The sequence below is a fragment of the Oratosquilla oratoria genome, chromosome 21 (genome assembly GCF_046742065.1).
Source record: "Oratosquilla oratoria isolate Oo_2021 chromosome 21, ASM4674206v1, whole genome shotgun sequence".
Taxonomy (NCBI): Eukaryota; Metazoa; Arthropoda; class Malacostraca; order Stomatopoda; family Squillidae; genus Oratosquilla; species Oratosquilla oratoria.
In genome coordinates, this window is record NC_134797.1 from 49,395,328 (window position 1) to 49,417,548 (window position 22,221).

The 22,221-nt window shown below is 45.4% G+C and overlaps 1 protein-coding gene across 2 annotated transcripts in view; it reads right to left on the reverse strand.

Moving 5' to 3' along the window:
* Positions 1–10,187: 10,187 nt before the first annotated feature.
* The window catches only part of LOC143036904 (growth hormone secretagogue receptor type 1-like), a 152,373-nt gene continuing 140,339 nt past the window's right edge, over positions 10,188–22,221 (reverse strand). For both annotated transcript variants that reach the window (XM_076204857.1, XM_076204858.1), the window contains exons 2-4: positions 20,883–21,621; positions 18,581–18,761; positions 10,188–12,146 (exon numbers count right to left, since the gene is read on the reverse strand). In XM_076204857.1, coding sequence (XP_076060972.1) covers positions 11,393–12,146; positions 18,581–18,761; positions 20,883–21,396 — 1,449 coding nt within the window. In that variant the 5' untranslated portion in view covers positions 21,397–21,621 and the 3' untranslated portion in view covers positions 10,188–11,392. The remainder of the gene's footprint in view (positions 12,147–18,580; positions 18,762–20,882; positions 21,622–22,221) is intronic.

The window sequence follows — 22,221 nt, forward strand, 5'->3', positions numbered from 1 at the left end:
GACCAGGGGCCATTTACTAGGCCAAATGGATGGCCAGGAATTTGTATTCCATGAAGATGCTGATGTTTTGTGACCAGTTTGAGTTTGATGAGGAGACTGCAGCAAAGCTGGAACGACTCAACATCTTCCTGGCGCTGTTCTACACACCAATGTGGATGATGTCAACATCTGCTGCGGATGCTCCTGTGAATAATCTTCAGCTCATCCAAGACATTTTGAGGTACAAGAGATCAGACACAGAGGTTGCTGAAACAGTTCTTAAGAAAATGGAAAATCACAAGTAGTACTTGACACTAGAGGCCGTGTCATTCGCGCTCTTCAGCAGCAGGCTGAGTGACAAGCAGAAACAGGACATTGCTGCTCAGCTGTATACAGTTTCAGAAGGGAAAAATCTGTGTTTCAGAAGGTGACAGCCAAGACCACACTAGTGGATCTCATTGGTCTGGAATCCCACCTTCTGTTCCCTCTGCTTGGGATCTGTGGTGATGACATTTGCAGAATCACTCATCATCTTAACTCCACGTTCAGCGATGTCATTCACTACTCTGAGGTTTCTCACATATTCCAAGGCTTTCTTGTAGTCCTCCTTCTCTGGGCATGATTCAACCCGATCCAGGAGCCAGTCAGGTTCAATGCTGAGAATGCTCCATCCTGTGGAATACTACAGACGGCGCTTCGAAAGCTTCAAGAAGCAAACACTTAACAAATGACTGTAACATCATTTTGGTAGTTTTTGTTGATTTGACTTGTTGCAAAATTACACTTTCCACTTTGTGTGATATATGTCAAATGTGTGGAATTTTGTTATTTTTCTCTAAATATTATAAATAAAATGCCATTTTTTGTACAATGTTAATCAGATTGTACACGTTCAAAAGAGCATTAAAATGCTTTAATTTGATAACTATTTTGTTGCTCTATCTTACTCCATGTAAAAACTATGTCTCCAGGTTAGTAAAAAAGTCAAGATTTTCAACAATTTCGTATCTATTAAAAGTCATGGGGAAAATTCATCAATTCTAACGGTTGAAATTGTAGACTAGACTCATTCATTTGGTATCTAATTTGTGTCTCTATTCTGAATAGATAAAAAAAAATTATACCACAAAATATGCTTAGAAATGCCTCAAAATTGACCCTTTTGGTAAGACAGCAAAAAATTTCAGCCTCCATGTGGCAATGTTACCATATATTCTAGATAAAAATGGATGTAATTTTTGGCCTTTTCAGGTCAAAAAGCATGGGGAAAGGTACTGTAACAAATGAAAACATGATTTTTTTTTTTTTTTTTTTTTTAACAGGTCTAGTAGGTGTGGGGTAGGGAGTGTTCTTGTCTTCGGCGTCGTTCTTAATCTTTGATCTTCAAGTTATCTGACGTGAATGAAGGAAGAACTGCCGGGGGCAGACGTGGGTGGGACTCGAACTGAGGTAGCCAGGATTCGAACCCACGTGCCCAGCTCAAAGGATTGTTTCGAGGCACACGATCGTGCACATCCAAATACACACTCGCATAAACGTACACGTATTTAAAGAGACATGTGTACACACATTCACAACTAGGCACATAAGTACCAACATACTATACGTGCAGACTAGTACAAAGAACTGGGCGCACACACGCACATAGATCACGCACAGGCGCACACATGCGTACATACAAGCGCACATGTAAGCGCATATGTAAGAGCACGCATACATACATACATGCATACATACATACATACATACATTCAAGCGCACACATACACATACACAAGCGCACACATACATGTACACAAGCATAGAAACACACACACACGTATACACGCACACACATACACAAACGCACACATAAAAACACGCACGCTCACGCACAAACACACAAGCACACAAGCGAAAACGGACACACGAAAACACGCGCACGCACACACACACACACACACATATATACTCAGGCACATGCACTTACAGAGATTTTTCGTGTTCGTTTTGCACTTTTTTTTTTTTTTTACAAAGATTAAGAAGACGGACAACACTGTCGAAATATTTTGCTTCCGAATGAGGCGTCTTTGGCTGAACAGAATCGCATTCCGTTGGTCGGGTGGCTAAGTGGCTTCAAGGCGGACCAGTTGGCAGGACGAGTTGTCGAAAGCGTTCCTTGTTTTCTTCCTCCCTTCATTTTTTCTTTCCTTTCTTCTTTCCTTCTAATAGAGGTATTCAAATTGGTCAAGAGATTTAACAAGGAAGATATAGACAAGGTCATTATATTAAGAGAACAGGGCAGGACTCGCAGTAATGGATTGAAATTGGACAAATTTAGATCCAAGAAGGAAATAGGCAAAAGTTGGTTTACAAATAGAGTGGTCAAGGAATGGAATAGATTTGATAACCATGTAGAAAACGCATAAACTATCTGTTGTTTTAAGAGAAGGTTAGATAACTTTATGGATGGGGATGTTAGGTGGTAATAGACATGGAACTGCCTAGTGTAGGCTTTATGGTCTCTTGCAGTCTCCTTCATTCTTATGTTTTTATGTTCCTTTCTTACTTACTTCCTTACTTCCTGCCTTCTTTACTTCCTTCCTGCCTTCCTTCCTTCCTTCCTCCCTCCCTGCCTTCCCTCCTTCCGTCCTTCCTTCCTTCCTCCCTGCCTTCCTTCCTTCCTTTCTGCCTTCCTTCCTTCCTGTCTTCTTTCCTTCCTGTCTTCCTTCTTTCCCTCCTTCCTTCCTTCCTTCCTTCCTGCCTGCCTGCCTTCCTTACTTCCTTCCTGCCTTCTTTCTCCTGGAAGGTCTTCTCGCCCCACCCCCTTGTCCCCTTTGTGGGTGCTCAACCTGCGATGAACCTGGGGTGTCCCCCGCCCCCCTTTGCGCTTCGAAATTGCGATGTTTTTACTCGAGACAGACTCGAATACCTTCGACGATGGGAAGGCCGGGAGATGGTCTTCCACTATCTCGCTGCCCATTGAGCACTGCAAAGCTCTTCCCTTTGGTGTGAGGTCCTTCCCAGAGATGAATAGAATAGTCTGATGTTCGCTGGAAGAAAACCTGGAAAGTAGTGCGTCGGGGCTGCAAAGGGATTAGCTCAGTTTCCTTTCGCCTGGAGCCAATCGGGTCTACTGACTGAGGAGCAACTCCTATCAGCGGCTAGAAAAGTTCAGTGAGCGGTAACAACATTCGCTCCCGGATTAAAAAAAAATATATACTTTTTTCCATGAGGAATTCTTTTTCCTAACGAGGTATGTCTGGGGCTGTTGCCCCGCGAACCGGAGATGCACTCGCCCCTTGCACAGGGGGTAAGGGGTGGGAATTATATATATATATATATATATATATATATATATATATATATATATATATATATATATATATATATATATATTTCTTCTTTCTTGATTTGCGTGGCTAGTACCCGCTCAGACCTCGACCCTGCAGGTGGTCCGGAACAGGGGAGGGGGGCGGTATCCCTCAGCCACAGACGGTGCCAGGGTGTGCCCACAAGAAGCTGAGGGTTGCCTCAGAAGGGGAGACAGTGAGGTGCCGCGCACACCTCTGCCGCGGTGAGCGGTGGCATGAGTCCCAGGCGAAGGGTTCCCGTGGCTCTACACTCGGCCCCACAGATTCTGCAGCATTCGTGATTGTCTCTTCCTATGCGTAGCACTCGCCACCTACAGTAATATTCTGTGGACGACAGATTCTGCCCTTCTACCTGGAGGCAGGTGAACTGCCTCGCATCTATTAACGAGGTAGTACCACAGCGCTGATTCCGAAGTATGGAGTTTGCTGCTGTGGTTGGCCATGGCCATTACTCTGGCCTTATTGATGGTGGCGCCCTTGATCTGTGTGATCATGGGTGCTAGGGACAGTGTGATGTTGCTGAACTTAGTCGCTGCCTTGGGAACATAACCCGCAATAGTGTTTCCTGGAATCTCGACGTGACCGGGGATCCAGTGAAATGTTGCAGACCTTATATGCTGGTCCAGGAGATGCAGCGAGTGTTGGATTGATGTTGTTAAGTTGACGTCATTCGTTGTCTTCCCGGACCGAATGACGTCAATAGCACCCCATAAGTCTGTGTGGATGACAACTCCACCCCCAGCCCGGCAGAGAAAGCATGATACAGGGCCTTGAATATGGCAGCCAGATCTGTCTGAAAGGTAGAGCTTTCGTCACTCACTCTACATAGCTCGGTTACCACCTTCGTCGGTTGTAAAAGCCCGGGTGGGGGGGAGGGGGGACCTTATGGCCTCAAGGACAATGGGCCTCGATCGTGCCGGGTTGTAGTCAGCCTTCCTTCGGTTGAGGTGGAAAAGCTGAAAGCTGGCGCAGAGACATCGCCACGTGGGGAGGGGTCATAGTTCGGATGAAGGCCGTCTACAGCACGTCGCTGGCCCAATCCCCGGAGTTCAAAGGCTCGGATCGCATTCACCGCATGGGCTTTCCCTCGGTTTCTAGTGCATTCCGAAAGGAGGCCTTATCTTCACTCTCCTTTGGGCTGGTCATAAGTCGGACGAGAAGACAGGAAGAAAGCTTCTCCATTTATAGGCGCAAGGATGTGTCTCCCGCCTTCCGTCTAAGATTCACCACATTGGCTCCTGGAAGGGTCGAGGAGACAGTGCGGAGACCCTGGTTTTGGAGGACTTCAAGCTCCAAGAACTGATCCGGACGGAGATTAGATCCACCACCGAACGTACCGTTTGAATATAGTACATCTGGAGGACCTTGTACCTGGTACCAAGTATGGGTCTCGTCATGGCTCTGAGGAGATTCAATCTCGTCTTCGTGGCTTCACGAAAGTACCTGACCTTCGGAGCGAAGGAAAGCTCGGAGTCGATCCAGATGGCCAAGTATTGATAGGTGAGCACCCAGAGGAGGGTGTCACCCTGAAGAGTAAGACGGCGTTGGTTCCTCGTCCTCAGACTCATTACTCTGGTCTTGGATGTCGAGATCTTCAGTCCAAACCTTCCACATTCATGGGAGAGGAGATAAGTACCCTTTGAACCCTGCGAAGGAAGCAGTCGCCCCCAATGACCACCAACGCGAGATCGTTCGCATAACAGAGGAGGTGAGCATCCTTCCCAAGATCAAGAAGAACCAGGTATGAAGACAGGTGTCCCTGGAATCGCACTCTTGCTATTCAGTCCTTGAGGTAATCTGCAATCCAGGTCAAGGGTCTGCCATAGGCCCCCTTAGCAGACAGTGATGCAAGATAAGCAGAAGCCCTTGCTAGCTCGAATGTTTTTTCAATGTCCAGAAACACCATAATCACAGGCTGACTGCCGTCCAATACAAGAAGGGTTGCCACACAGTCAGCGGCTTACACTTCTTTTATAAAAGCATACATATTGTGATGGAGGGGTTCCATCTACCACGGGAGGCAATTGAGGACCATCCGCTCAGTTGTCTTGCCTGTAGCACTGTGGGTCCCTGGGCTTGGGGAAACCACACGACATCCGCTTTCTTCCACTCCGCATGGAGTCGTCCCGCTTTCCAAGAGGCACTGATGAGTGCCAGTGCTGTCAGCTCCCCAGATGACTCCAGTTGCCTCAGGAAGGAGTATGGTATCTCGTCACTACCCGGAACAGTATTATTGCTCGTCTTGCGAGCCCGTCGAAGTTCCTCAAGTGTAAAGAGACAGTCTGTTGGGGCAGCCGTGACCATGGTAGCTTGGATCACTCCCTCTCTGCCCTGTCGTAAGAAGTGTTGGTCCTGTCTAACAGTTAGAGGGAGTTGGACGGAAGAGGAGCGGTCCGCAATTTGCTGCGACAACATCTCCGCCTGTTGTTGGGCTGCGGGTAAGGGGGGGGAGGGGAGATACCGTACCTGTTGCCAGCCGCAGCTTCCTCCAGAGGGCGTCAGCAGTGGTTTGGATAGAGAAGGTGGCCCACCATTCCAGCAACTTTTCTTCCCGGACTCTGTGGGTGACCGTATGCTTAATGGCAGTACACAGGAGGGCTCGTGCCTAGATGGATGGTAGGCACTACAGATACCTACGGAGTACATTGATTTTGTGATTTTGTTCTTGTATGATGTCGTTGTAATACCACCGCTCAGCATGCCAATTTATGTCTGTCTTCATTTTGGGGAAAGCTCGTTCCGCAGCGGCCTGGACGGCGTGACGAGTGACATCGATTCGATTTTATTTTCGTCCCCACTCGCGTGACGCGCGCCCCCTCACGAGGGGGCGGGGTACAGGGGTGGGGGAGAAGGGGGACAGGAATGGGGGCGAAGTGGTGGACTATTTTTATGACCAATGACGTCCTTAGGTCTCCAAAATAGACCCGGGGCTCTTTCTCTTCTAATTTGCAAAGATGCATTTGACAGATTCCATTAGCGAATTAATGCGGAGGACCTCAAACTAATGACTGAAGAAAGTGCGCTTTTGGAGGCGAGAGGTGCTTCTGAGCGGGCGTGACCACCTAACTAGAATGATGGTGGGGAAAGGCTCCGGGCACTCCAAGGGGCGCGATGTCCTGTTGGCCTCCCTTGTTCCCGCTTACACACTTGTTGGTAACCTTCCCTGGAGTTGGTGAAATAGAGCATATCTAAGCTGTTCGAGTGTGCCCCGGAAACATGACGACGATTCCTTTGTGTGGCGTCGCAGCGGCAGAAGACACTCCGTTGGTGGTGTGTATGTGTGTGTGTGGGGGGGAGTATTAGAGACTATTGGGGTTTCCCGGTTCGAGTCCCTCATGGGGAAGCCATTTGCTCCGTTAGGATGGGCCTCCGTTTTGTATGGAGTTCATCTCTCGGCCAGTTTTATTCCGGGAAACCCTTTTCCTCTCTCTCTCTCTTGCGCTCTTTCATTCTCTCTCTCTCTCTCTCTCTCTCTCTTGCGCTCTTTCTTGCCCTTTCTTTCTATCTTTCACTCTCTCTTTCTCTCTTGCGCTCTCTCTTTCTATATTTCTTTCTTTCTATCTCTCTCTCTCACTCTCTCTCCACATGCATTTGCGGAGTTAACAACTGTAGAAACTGGTTTGGCTGACAAAGCAAGGGATTTCGCTTCAGTTGTTACCAAACAGTTTCATTCAGTTGGGAGGAATTCTCTCCACCTGTTCCCCTCCAATGGCCTCGGGAGATGTAAGTTGTGGAAATTGGTTTGGTCGACCGGCTGAGAAATTTTGTTTTGAGTTCTGTTGCTACCGGGCAATTCGATTCCGTTTGGGGACCCCCTTCCCCTCCCGGCCCATCGTGTGATCTGCGAGCTAAAGGTTGAATCATCCGCTTCAATCAGCTCACTCAAGCGTTATGCGCCCACTTTAAGGAATGTGTTTGGGCTCAAGGCGAAGAACGATTTCATTCAGATTAAGGTGAACCCTTTTATGCCCTCGTGGATGGATTGTCTCCACGTTTGGTACTCAAATGTGCATAGTGTCGCCGCGTGCATGCACTCGGGTGCCAAATACTTGCTTACATACAATATACAATACTCTCAAACAGATAGCGCTTTTCGGAAAACAATTGAAACTAGGAGATAGCGCTTTGTCGAATACGAGCTAGGATGACGCGTTTATCCTTCCAGTTAGAGTCTCCAGATGACAGATTCTTTTGTCGTCATGATTTCCAGAGAAAGCCGGATCTTACAGCGTCTCCGGGACAGACGACGCCTTGGCCGAGAACCACCAACTATTGTCCCGACTAGCAGGGCTCGGCTGAGTGACCACGAAAACCCAGGGTGCACCTGTGTGTAGATCTTGAATGCAGGTCGGTGTGACGTTTTCAAGAGATAGATGGTCTCCCTGGAAAGACCGTTATGGACTGTAAGGGTGTGGGAAAAGCATTCGACACCAGCATGATAGTCTTAGGTACGAACTCACGACTTTAACTTGGCCCTGCCGTTCACACGACTGCTCTGCAACTACTTGGACGACAGGACAATATAAATAAAAAGGCTGAGCTGCCTGCCCCGACCTCTTGTACCTAAGGCCGGAATGCATCAAGGCTTTGTCCCTCCGGCTTATCAGGCAACTAGGCCCTTACCCTCTCGTATGTGGACGACACTAAATACAGTAGACACAGAACACTGAAGGGAGTTTTACATGTAATGCAGAACATATGTGACGGGGCACATGCAGCATGGTACATTAAGACCGCCCACTAAGAGAGTGAGAAAAAAAATCTTCCTTTCTCTACCACTAAGTCTTCGACCCTCTTTCCCACTTTAGTTGGTTACTGGCTATCGACGCCGGACCCCCGCTCCTCCCTAACCGTGATGAATAAATGAATAATTACTATAAACGTGCTTATAAGTAATAGCCCCTTTAGCATTCAAAAATCCTTTTATTTTTATACAGACTATTCTTCTCCCTCTCACAGAAACCTCTTCCGGACAGCGGGTGGTATCGCCTAGTTGATCCTCATTCTAATATTAAACATACTCTCATGATTTTAGACACTCAGGCCCCACGTCGGTAAGCAGACACACACTAGGCTGGGAGATCCATTATGGTTTCGAGTCAAGAGACCCTTTCGTTTTGACGCTCACGAAGATTTGTGCTGCCAGTGTCTACATTTAAGAGGCTAATACTCCCAACTCGGAAAGCAGGTAAGCCTGTTTCCTCACAGTCGTTTTAACGAATCCTGTTGACCAAGAAAAGGAAATTCTGTGAAGGTCTTTGGTAAAAAGTAATAGGCCAATTTCTTAACCCCTTTCATCACGGTGATGTATTTTTCTGGCTGCCTACACGTGATTTTATTCTTCTGGAGATTTTTCTTTGCGGGGGGGGGGGAGGGGGGCAGGCAAGGAACAGCGAATTGAAGTTTCGATCGACCGGTCGGTCGGGGATCCCATCAGGACTCGGCAGAACTGAACTTTCTTGGCGTCGCCGTTGTCGAAAAGGAGAATAGGGTCTCGATCAGCGGGAATCCCCTCTTACAACCAATATGCCTCCCCCCCCCACACACACATAATTGATGCAAATTGCTTTGTATGAAGGTGGCAGCAATTGCCGACAATTTTGTCAGAAAAAGTAAAAACCCTTTAAGGACGATGCCTGTCCAGATGGTACATTGGAAAGCTCTGATAAGCAAATTGCTGTACAATCAAGAAACAGTCCTCCCTCAAGTGGTGCGTCTACAACTCTGCCATGATCGCCTCGGCCTCAGCCAGAGCAAAACATGTATAGGTTGGGGGAAATTCATTGACACTGTCATTACCCAGTGACGACTTAACAGCTTTTCTTCTAGCTAACGTTCGATACATCGTTCTTCAGCAGAACGAAGGTCCTCAAACTGAACAAAAACTTGGAGACAAATTCTCAAACTAGTATAGCAATCCCTTCGAAACTGAGGGATGGGGCGGGGTTGGTACCTTCTCTCTTTCCTTCTCTTTTGCCCTCTATCTTTCTCTTTCCTCTATCTCTTTCCTTCCATTTCCCTATATCTTTCCCTATGTCTCTTCCTTCTCCCTCATCATTTTCTCCTCCCTCCCCCCCTCTCTCTCCCTCCTCCTTCTCCTCTTCCTCTCCCTCCCCCTTTCTTCTCCCTCTCCCTTTCTCCGTATGTTCCGCGGAGATGCATGGAACAGCTTGGAGGCAGCCGGAACGAAAGCAAGAGGGCTTATTCGGCATGAAAGGGGCTCTTTGACATAGGCTACCGAGGGAGGGAGGTAGGAAGGGAGAGAGGGATGGAGGTTTGTCCTGGGGATGAATGAAACAGCCTGGCGGCAGCAGGAATAGGAGAAAACATCAGGGGAAGGGGCGGGTGATTTCTTTTGGTTCAGAGCCAACTTCCGTCCTTCAGAAGGATGAAATGGCTGAAGGTGTCGCTCGGAGGACGCCTGTGAGATGGTCCTTGTACACGGGGACGCACTTCGCAGATTTCGTTCTAGCTAAAGTAGGACGATTCTATTTTGGGGGGGAGGGGAGAGGGGCAACTCGTTCTCGATCGACTGAGGCCGCGTTCACTCCAGACACCCGACCCACCCTCGGCTGAAGAGAATCGTCTGACTTTGGCCAACTCGGGAATCTGTCATGAGCGTCAACCGTCCTGCCTGGAGCGGTGAGGGCGGTCCAACTTCATTGCTATCAAGCTGTTTCAACTTATTTTACTGTTGTACATTATATATAGACATACATACATATATATATATATACATATATATATATATATATATATAAATATATATATATATATATATATATATATATATATCAGACATTTCATGGTGACATTTGTAAGAGCTTACATAGGTATTTCTTAAGACATGCTTGGTCTGTGTATGTCAGAGTATCCCTTTATGGTACTTGTTCCTCTTTCACCGCAGTTAAACTCTGGAATACTTTAAAAACTATTTATTTTACACATTGCTTTGTAATAATACTTGTTTCTCAGGACAGCTACGAGGCTACGGATGATAGATACACTTCTACGCAAGCGTAAACGTTTCGAAAACTATCACTTTGGGCCCGATTTGGGCAAACCGCCCGCGAAGGAGCGTCCACTAAGAAAGGAATGTGTTGGCATGGCAGGGCCGCTCTGCAAGTTCCTTGTGTCAGCTTGCCCAGGGACTTGTGTTGCTTATTCTGTTTGGTATTTAGCTTTTGGCACCTACGACTTTTTTTTTTTTTTTTTTTTTTTTTTTTAAACCTTTAGAACCACCAAATCCACCAGTTTCTACCCGGACTCACGAACACAAAACCACAAGTTAACATTGACTTACTTGTGTGTTTATATACAAGAACCACCCCCAAAAATATGTATATATTATACCTTGTATTATCTGAGGGTTTAAATAACCTTTCTTTGCTATTGTTCATCCTGAAGCTAGGTCACTACTTTCTTCGACGTGTATGCAGTACGGGTATCTCGCAGACTAGTATTTATGGCATGTACACTAACTCACTAGTGTTAGTCAAATGTTCACAACACCATCTGACTGGCATTAACCTCACTGCAGGGTTGAAAGACTAGTAAGCGGCTGCAGTTACGTATAAACCTGGCAAGGCCTGTGCGACGATAGTCACTCTTGCCCCGCATTTCGTTTGGTTTCCTTTTCCTCACCTTTGTACTTTATTTCTTGATTTATGTTGTCCTGTTTTGTTCTTTGGCTTTTATTCCTTCTCACCCTTCCTTCCTCTTTGGATATGCAATGGTAAAACGGCGTCGATGTTGCAGAAGTCGTTGCGCATGCGTGTTGTTCAAGTGGCAGTTCTCACGACAAAGAGGCTATACCCTCTCCCCCGGAGGAGACCGCATCGGGGGCGCAGACCAGCGGAGGACCATTCGGTATCGAGGCGCCTGTCGCAAGACTGTCCATCTCCGTTTGTCGTCTGAAAACAATGGTTCGAGTTTCAGACGCTCACCGTCACCTAAGCCTCCCTGGAGGACGACCTCTCTCGCGCTGGGAAAGGTTGTTGTCCGTTATGGGGGACTGGAGGAGGTAGGAGGGTCAGGTAGGGTAGGGGAGTAGGCCTTCCTCACACCAAGGAATCCGAAGTGGAGAGCCGAGGCTGTGACGGCGTGAGGCTTGTCTGTCGCGTCACCTGCGAAGAACTGGAGGTGTTGGACGAGAAGCTATATGTGTGCCCCGCAGCTCCTCTGACGTAGAGACCTTTGTAGACCATGGAGCAACTGTTCCCCCCGTAGAGAAGGCGCAGGTTGTTGCTCACGCTGCTGGCGTTGGCGTAAGAGCTGCTGCAGCTGAGACCCGGGTGGTAGCCGGCGGGCCGAGCCGAGGCCCAGCAGGAGAAGACTCTCCGGAAGGCGTTACGGAATTTGGTCGAGGTCATGTTGTACAGGACCGGGTTGATGGACGAGTTGATGTAAGCCATGACGCGGCAGAAGTAGAGCAGATTGTAGTACCCCTCGATGCCCAGGGCTGTGATGTTCTCGCTGGGCACGGCCAGGATCCACAGGAAGAGGACCCGGATCGGGAGGATGCACAGGAAGAAGAAGAGGACGACCGTGGCCAGCATGACGACCACTTGCTTCCGCGAGCGCATCTGAGGGTTCTCCTTCTTGTGCGTCAGGTCGTAAGTGTCGGCCAGGAGCTGCCTGGCGATGATGCTGTACAGGGCCACGAGGAGCACCAGGGGCAAGAAGAAGAAGAAGATGGAGGCCGAGACTATGTAGAATCGGGGCCAGAAGAGGATGACGGGCGATAGGCAGACGGGTTGCACGCTGCCGTCGTAATAGTCGACGTGTGTATACGTCTGGATGGCCAGGATGGGTCTGTCAAAGAAAACGAAGCCATTAACCCTTTCATAGAAAATTAAGTACAAGGGGGTAACCTTACTAATTTAGGGCAAAACATTAATTTTTTTTCTTTATTTTAGTTATTTCAATATAAAACAATTTTACAAGTTTTTTCAAGTTGTTTATTGCGATAGAATTATCAGCAACTGTCACTTTCATACTAACACTAATAAAATAATCAACAAATGTGAAGAACGTGTAGTAATGATTCACAGGCAGGAAAATAATGATATACTAGGGATAACTAAAAAAAATCCCATTAAGGGGGCTACTTCCATTGAGGTCCCTTTAGATATAAGATAACAAAATTATACAAAAATGCAAATAAGAAACAATACTGTAATACAAATAGTAGTCTGACTCAAATATTTATCGAACTAAAAGACAAATAGCTATTAGGTATCAGGGCCCTCATATGGGGGGGGGTCGTATGCCCCCCTGGGGTGGCACATTTAGGGGGGGGGGCAATTCTAGTCTGGACATGCCAAACACGAAGATAAGAATATAATCATAATAAAAAAGTGGTCAAAGGAGCCCTGAATATTTTACCGTAATCGACGAATTTTGTGTTAGAATCAACAGAATATGAAATATTTTCCCCTTATCCTTTCTGCAATAGGGACATTAAATACAAAATTTAAAATCCGTTTAATTATTTCGCAACCCAATGGCTAAAACAGGCTGTGAGAGATGGTGGAGATGGGAAGTGGTGAGGAGGGAGGGAGTGGGTGGGGGGAGGGGGGGGACTTCACTGAGAACTTTGCCCCGGGGAGCGGCACTTAGGCATGTAAGGGCTCTGCTAAGTATAGATATAATTGCCCTAAACAGGGCCCTCACATGGTAAGGATAGCTTGGACTTGCCACCAACAAGGCTTACAAATATTGATTTATTTTCTCCTGTTTCGTTATTCGATTTTTTTCCTTCTCACCCTTATTCCTCTTTGGATATGCAGTGGTAAAACGGCGTCGATGTTCCAGAAGTCATTGCGCATGCGTGTGTGTGTGTGTGTGTGTGTTGTGTGTGTTGTGTGTGTGTGTGTGTGTGTGTGTGTGTGTGTGTGTGTGTGTGTGTGTGTGTGTGTGTGTGTGTGTGTGTGTGTGTGTGTGCGTGTGTGTACCGTGTATATATATATATATATATATATATATATATATATATATATATATATATATATATATATATATATATATATACACATATTTTTGGTGCATATTCTTAGTATATAAACTGTGTTGAATACAACATCATTCTCATAATTATTAATCTTCTTTCTAATGTACTCAAAATTTCTGACATTATTGCAGGTCTTGCTTCGTGAGGATGGGCAAAGTCAAGCTGTCCAAAGTCTTCCATTTATAATTAACGTTTGGTCTACAATGAGTCATCTTCAGGAATAGTATAGATAAGATATAGTCTTACATAGGTACTAACAGCCATGGATCTCGGAGACCTGAATCTAACACTCACATACACCCACCCATCCACAAAAAAAAAATAAAAAAAAAAATAAAAAATAAAAAAAAAATAAAAAAAATTAAATTGAAAAATACAATAAAAATAAATAAATAAATAACGCACACGAAAATGTTGGGGAGTGCGTTCGTATTATTTCACATCGTTACTTACAGATCGATCAGAATATGAACTTTCAGCTGTCGAACATATCAACACGTCATCCAAGACCATGGTGAATCACACGCCCACATACCCACACGAGTACACACGCACCCACAAACAAGCACACAGTATTACCCATAGATCGGTCATACAAGCTCTGAGCTCTCATCCGGGAGGTTAATGACTGTCGATCACGAGTCTAGCGCGTGATCCAAGACCATGGTGAATCACACACAGACGCAGTTGTTCGAGTTCCCGGCCACAACTACGGCGGTCCGGGTTTGAATCCAGTCCAGGGTTGAAATAATTTCAGTATCGCTGCGCTGCTAGTCGTTACTCTAGTTACTCCAACTCTCGTGGGCAGGGAGTTTGGGGTGTGTGTGCGTGTAAGGTCACAACATTACCCATAGACCGGTCATATATATGAGCTCTGAGCTCTCTTTCGAGAAACAGCTGTCGATCACGAGTCCAACACATGATCCAAGACCATGGTGAATCAGACCTGCACACCTAATCACCCACACACCTACACACCCACACCTAGACACCTACTCACTCACACACATACACACACACGCGCGCGCGCGCACACACACACACACGCACGCACACACACACATACACACACATACACAAACAAACAGACACTTAAACACTCACACAATTATGCACACACACAGGTATACGCACACAAACACTAACACGCAAATGAACACATACACGCACACACACACATACATGCACATGTACACACATATAAACAAACACACACACACACACACACACACACACACACAGGCACACGCACACTAACAACCAAACACACATGCGTGCGCGCGCACACACACACACACACACACACACACACACACACACACACACACACACACACACACACACACACAAATTCACACACACACACAAATTCACACACACACGCAAATTCACACACACACACACACACACACACACACACACACACACACACACACACACACACACACACACACATACACACACACAGGCACACACACACTAATACCCAAACACACAGGCACACACACACTAATACCCAAACACACAGGCACACACACACTAATACCCAAACACACATGCGCGCGCGTGCGCGCACACACACACACACACACACACACACACACACACACACACACACACACACACACACACACACACACACACACACACACACACACACACACACACACCTCGTACCGCACTGGTTAGAGTTCCCGGTTGCCACTACGGCTGTCCAGGTTCGTATCCCGCCCAGGGCTGAAATAGTTTCAGTATCGCTTCACTGCGAGTTATGACTAACTCTCGTCGGCGTGGAGTTTGGTGTGTGTATGCATGTAAGGTCACAGCATTACCCATAGACCGGTCATATATGAGTTCTGAATTCTCTTCCGGGAGAGAAATAGCTGTCGATCACGTGTCCAAGGACCATGGTGAATCATGGTGAATCACGCGCACGCACGCATACATACACAAACATCCGCACACCTTCACACCCACACACCTATAAATACACATACCCACATCCAAACTTACACACACCTACATATACATCTACAGACATACCTACGGACAAACCAACACATTCGCACACATAGACACACACAAGTACACACATACGTACATACACACACACACACACACACGCACGCACACACACATACACATCTACACACACATACACACTCACCTACAAACACATCTGCACACACACATACAAACAAAACTACACACTTAAAATACACTCACACCTACACACATACACACACACACACACGTACATACATACGCATATACATACACACTTGCATGCATACACACACACACACACACACACACACACACACACACACACACACACACACACACACACACACACACACCTACGCACACAAACACACATGCATACTCACACACGCATACACACAGACACATACACTCTCACATCTGCACATATACACCCATCCACCATAACAGACGCACACGCACACACACATACACACGCTCATGCACATACACAAACACTAACACACGCACAAACAGACAGACACACACACACACAAACACACACACACACACACACACGAATACACACGCACACAAACGCACACACACAAACACACACACACAAACACACACACAAACACACACACATACACACACACATACACACACACACACTGTCACGCCTTTGCTTCTGTGAAAAATTTGTATAGAAAATGTATACATGTGTACATTAACCTTGCATATGATTATAAACTATATGCAGTGTTGTATATTTAATCCCTAGAGTTTAGAATAGATAAGAATAAGAAGTTGTATGCATAGACGTTCCGAACGTGGAGAGGTGCGTTTTGTACGTCACGCGGGACCGTAGGGGTGATTCACCTAGTGGAGGTGTGAGAGCGGAAAGAGAAGGAATACGTTTTCTTTTCGTGACGTCACAGGGTCGCTACTACATAAACAAAAACCGAAAGGTATGAAGATCAAGCTCCGCGTCAAAGCAGAAAACTAACATTCAACAAGAAAAAATAACAAAAACAGCAAATGGGTCTGCCCCACACTTATTATTATAACTTCATCTTCCTTCTATTTCATTCTTTTTCTAAGGTAAACCTACCTCCCCCTACCCCACTCCTCCACCTTACCTATCATGGCCTGTAGCAGCAGAAGCGGAAGAAAGTAGAGAAGATATATAGTTCCTCGAGATACAGACGTGTGTCCTATATCGCCTACTAGCCGATCGTGGTCGACTCTTCGTATCTGACGGATCTTCCCGTCACCTTTCAAATATCCACCCCCCTGGTAGATCCTTCGACACCCCTGGGCAGAATACTCTCCGTATGTGACAGAAATATCCGTCACCTTTCAAATATCGACCCTCAAAAAGTAATTGATACTCACAATCTCTATCGTCATTAGGCAATTACCCTACCTTCACAGAAACTTAACTGAATAGTTATCTAAAAGTGCATGTGTCCAGTGACTATTTTCAGTAACCAGTGTAATCAATTATTAATTGAAGTTTTATCCCCTCCGGTTCTCACTATTCTTAGGTAATTATGTGTAATTAAGTTCATAAGAACAGATTAAACAGTGATACAATTTTAAGCCATGAATAAGATTGTATAATAAAATATCAAATGTTAAATGTTCATGATTTTCCTCCTCCTTTTGATTTGATATAGAACCTGAAGACATGTCATGTCATCCTAGTTGATTTAGGAAATATTATTACAGTAATTAAGCCCTAAAAATGACGTGATACACACAAACACAATCACACACACACTAGCCACACATACACAGTCAACCACCCAAACTCATACACTCACACGCATATGTACAAACACACGTACACGCATTCACGCACACAGAAAAACACGACCAAACATACACACACAAACACAGATGTAAACATACACACCCACAAACATACACTATCACACACGTATACATCCGCAAACCCCACACACCTACACATCCACAATCACATACACACACATCTACACACACGCCTACAAAGACAAAAACACACGCAAAATCGAACATATACACAAACATATGCACACATTCACACACACACAGACACATTAACGCATACACTCGAACACCCACACACAACCACATTCACATGCCTATGTGCACACACATAATCACGCACACACTCACACGAAGACACACACGTTTATGCACACACACACACACACACACACACCTACACAAACCTATATTCACCAAAACACATATATACACACCTACACACACACACATGCAGGTAACACATAAACACTCACGCACAAACACAGCCAAACACACACACTCACACAATTACATAAACACACACATACATCCATCCATCCACATTCATACACACACGCTCATGCACACATATGCAGGCACATATACACACACATAGAATCTCGCACGCACACACCCGCACAAATATCCGGACACCTTTACACTAACACACATGCACAAAAACACACACCCGCACATACAAACAAATGCACGTAGACATACATATACATATACACACACACGCACTCACCCTCACACCCACACTCACAACCACACACAGATGCACACGCTCACCCTCACTCCCATAATCATCAACACACACAGATATACACACACACCTACACGCACACAAACACACATACATACACACAAGCAAACACATACACACACAAGCACTTACAAACATTCACACACACACACACACACACACACACACACACACACACACACACACACACACACACACACACACACACACACACTCGCAACTACACACCCACTGTCACACACACCAACACAACCACACACCCAAACACACAATACTAACACACGCATACACACACACACACATACATACACACACACACACACACACACACACATACAAACACTCATAAGATACAGAAAGAATAGGTGACAAGTTGGGCAAAGTATTATCTAAATTCAGTTAATTAAAGAGAAAATGGTTATCTGTGTAATGGCAACTACTCTGTGGGAGTTAAAGGTGGGCAGTGACAGCTTTTTGTCCCATGGACAACAAGGGGGCATCAGTGAGGGCAGTCTGGTACCCTATCCCCGCCACAACGTGTAGGGAGGACAACCCCCGAAGAGTCCTGGATGATTCACAAGCGTGGCTGTGAAGATGGAGGGGTCTCTGACAACCTCCTTGTTTTATCAAGGGTGTGGGCAGGGTTTGAGTGACAGCCTAGGCTGAACGGGTAGGAGTTGAGTTACGTACGCGGCCGAGAGGAAGGCCGTCACCCAAATGGTGAAGATGGCGATGGCTGCCTTGGTCCGCGTGCACCGGTAGCCGGCCTGCAGGGGCCGCGAGATGACTTGGTACCGCTCGAACGAAATGACCACCAGCGACAGGACGGAGGCGTGGAGTACCGTTGATTCCACGTATGGCACTATCTTACCTGCAGAAACGGGGAAGAAAAAAGGTGTCAGGTCAGAACAGGTCTGTAGAAGTTCAGGAAAACTTCGGGTCTTAAGAAAATGAAAAGTAATGAATCGGGTCACTTTTCCTGGAGGGCCAAAAACACAGGGCCAATTGCCCCGCTGGTGTGGTGCCCCAGACCACCTGACTGAATTGATCTAAATGCTCCGCTATCTTTCGCATCACACCATCACTTCAATCCTTACGAGTATTCACTATCCTTCTCTTTCTTCTCCTTACATTTCTATCTATATTTTGTATTTCTAACAACATATTCATTTCACATGTATATAAATTTATCGTTATCACCATTCCTTACCTTTTTATTTGTAACTATATATTTACAAATTTACATGTATTTCTATAGTTTTAGAAATATTATAATTCTCAAACACATAACTCGGCCCATCTGCTCACTAGTCCCCTGAAGACGTTCGCAGGACTAGGACCGAAACGTCGGACGATAAACCTCCCTCATCGAGTCTGATTTATACTATTTCCTACGGTACACACACATATATATATTTATATATATATATATATATATATATATATGTATATATATATACATACATATTTACATATGTATATATATACATATATATATTTATATTTATATATGTATGTATATATATATACATGTATGCATATATATATACATATATATATACATACATACATACACATATATATATACATATATATATATATATATATATATATGTATATATATATATATATATATATATTTCTCTTGAATCCCTGTGAGAAATCTCTCTGGGCTTTTAGAAAAACTGTACACGACTATAAAACTTCCAACCTTCCTAAGCCACCCCTTGAGACCTCTGAGTACATCTGGGGCCCAAGAAAAAAAATCCATGCACAACTAGGAAACTTTCCTGAACACTTAAGGAAAAATTCCTTGTGTCCCTAGGCAACCTCTTAAGAACCCTAGAAAATATCTCTGGAACCCTAGGAGAGAGATCTGGAACCCCGCTGGAGTCCTATCCAGACGGCCTAAAGAAGTTCTCTAGTCAACCACGACACATCTCTGGGCTCTTGAAGAACGTCTCCGGGTCCATAAGAAACGTGCCAAAGGTTCCCTAGGAAACCTCGCCTCGTTTCCAGGAAAGCTCTTTATGTACCTAATAGAACGTCTATGGACCACCCCAGTAGCGCTTGTTACGTTGATGCAAGTAGCAGCAAATGTTTCTGTTCGGCAACCATTTTACTATATTGCTGTTGTTATTATTCGTTTTTAATTATCATTACTGCAACGTTGACATTTTCGAACATTAGTCTCATCACTATCACCATTTATATTATTTATAGAAAAAGAGAAATTTGTTGTGAAATTATTTTCTGGCAAAACAAACACCATATGATGACGAAGCCTTTGCCGAATGCAGTCCACGAGCAAAACGTCGTTCACTTTCAACACAGGCTTTGTCCTCAAAGGGTGTCTATAAGGTAGGTGAGGAGCCTACGCCAGGAGGTGTTGAGTAAATGCGGCCGAAGCCATCATCTTTGGGGAAGATAACAGCCACTGCTGGGAATCGGAGAAGAGTAAGGGATTCGAACCCACAACTAAGCGAATGTGAGATCAGCACACTCCCAATAACACAAATGGTGTTTACTCTACCAAAACTGTCGATAGCTGCTGCCATCTTCAAATAAATCATGTTCTGTCACATCTGATGTGACGCCACCTTAGCCTTGGTCTTGCGTGTTGTAAAGACGATCGAGTGGGAAGTGGCACGAGATGCCGCGAGATGTTTTTTTTTTTTTTTTTGAGAACTAATACTCACCTCTGTGTCCTATTGTACTTCAGCCCTCTCATAGTAGTGTATTAGCCGCATAAGTTTAGACACACTCCAACAAAGTCACCCAGCTTTATGGTTGGAATAATAATCTTTACCTAAGGAAAAATGGTGTTCAGTTTTGATTATTTCCACTATCCCTCCCTTGTGCTACCGACATTGAGTCCTTCTTAGACCCCCTCTGACTCCACCTCTTCGACGAGATATTGTCCCCTTAAGGATAGTAAATGTGATGAATTATGGGCAAAAGAATTAATAAATGAAGGTTTTTGGATACTTACACATGGTGCTCCCGAGGACCCAGACCTCCGGAGGTGAGTGCAGTTCGACGACGACCGTGGGCAGGCACACGAGGAGCACTAGGAGGTCTGCCACGCTCAGGTTGATGAGGAAGTAGTTGGTCGAGTTGCGCATGTCGCGGTTCCTGAGGATGACCACGGGCACCAGCACGTTACCCACCACGCCCACCACGAACACCACCGAGCACACCAGGGTCGACATCACCCGGATGTATTCTGGGAACACCGGGTCCGCGCGCTCGAACGCGGTGGCGTTCAGGTACACCGTATGATTGATCCCCTGGAGCGTCTCCACCAGGAGGGAGCTGTTCGTAGCCTCGGTCAGCTCCTCCACTCCTGCCGAAGGCCTCGTCGAGGTGAGGAATATCGAGAAGGAAGAAGTGACCTCCCTGAACTCGGAGTCGTATGTACCGACGCCGCCAGAGACCAGAAGACCCACGCTCCGGGAGTCGGTATAGTCGTAGAGGGCTTCCGGGTCTTGCCCGGACCCTTCCATGGCTCCTGTAGGGCGGGGGTTCCTCAGTCACAAAGGAACAGCTCCAAAGTCATGCGCGTAATTTTGTTCCCCCAAGGAACCACCAAGCAGACACAAGAGTGACTATAATAGGGTCCTCATTTTTATTTCGATACAAAATCTATCAAACACTTGCCATGATTTGTCCGCCATTGTTGTCCCTGTATTTACCTTTGTATACTGTTCCTTTTTTCCTAAATAGATCACCTGAAAAAGGGGACATATATTATAATCACTATGTTTTCCTTAGAACTGTAGTTGATCTGATGCAGCAAAAATTCCATGAAACGCTCCCGTTTTCTTCACGACAACACCTTTTCTCTGTATAGGCGCACTTTTTTCACCCCTTCCCCTGTTCCAAGACACATTTTCTCTCAAGTTCTAAGAGTGTTTTTTTTATTTTTTATTCGTTCCTTGTTTAGACACACTCGTTTCTTGACTAGTCCGGTCCGTCTTTTAAAGTATCTCTATTTCTGTTCTAGCAATGTTCAAATTCTATCCAGCCTTATTTACTTTTAGGTCGGACTCTGTTTTCTATCCAGCTTTCCTTTATCTTATCTTTAATTCAGTGTTTATCTGTTTATTTATTCATCTATTTTCTATAGATGCGTTCGTTTTCTATCCGGTAGTATCAACTTCCTGCCTGACGTTTTCTATCGCCCACCACACTATATATGTATATATATATATATATATATATATATATATATATATATATATATATATATATATATATATACACATATATGTGGTGTTCACTGCGGCAGATCACGGGGAGCTTCCAGATGGTCGGATGAGATCTCATTC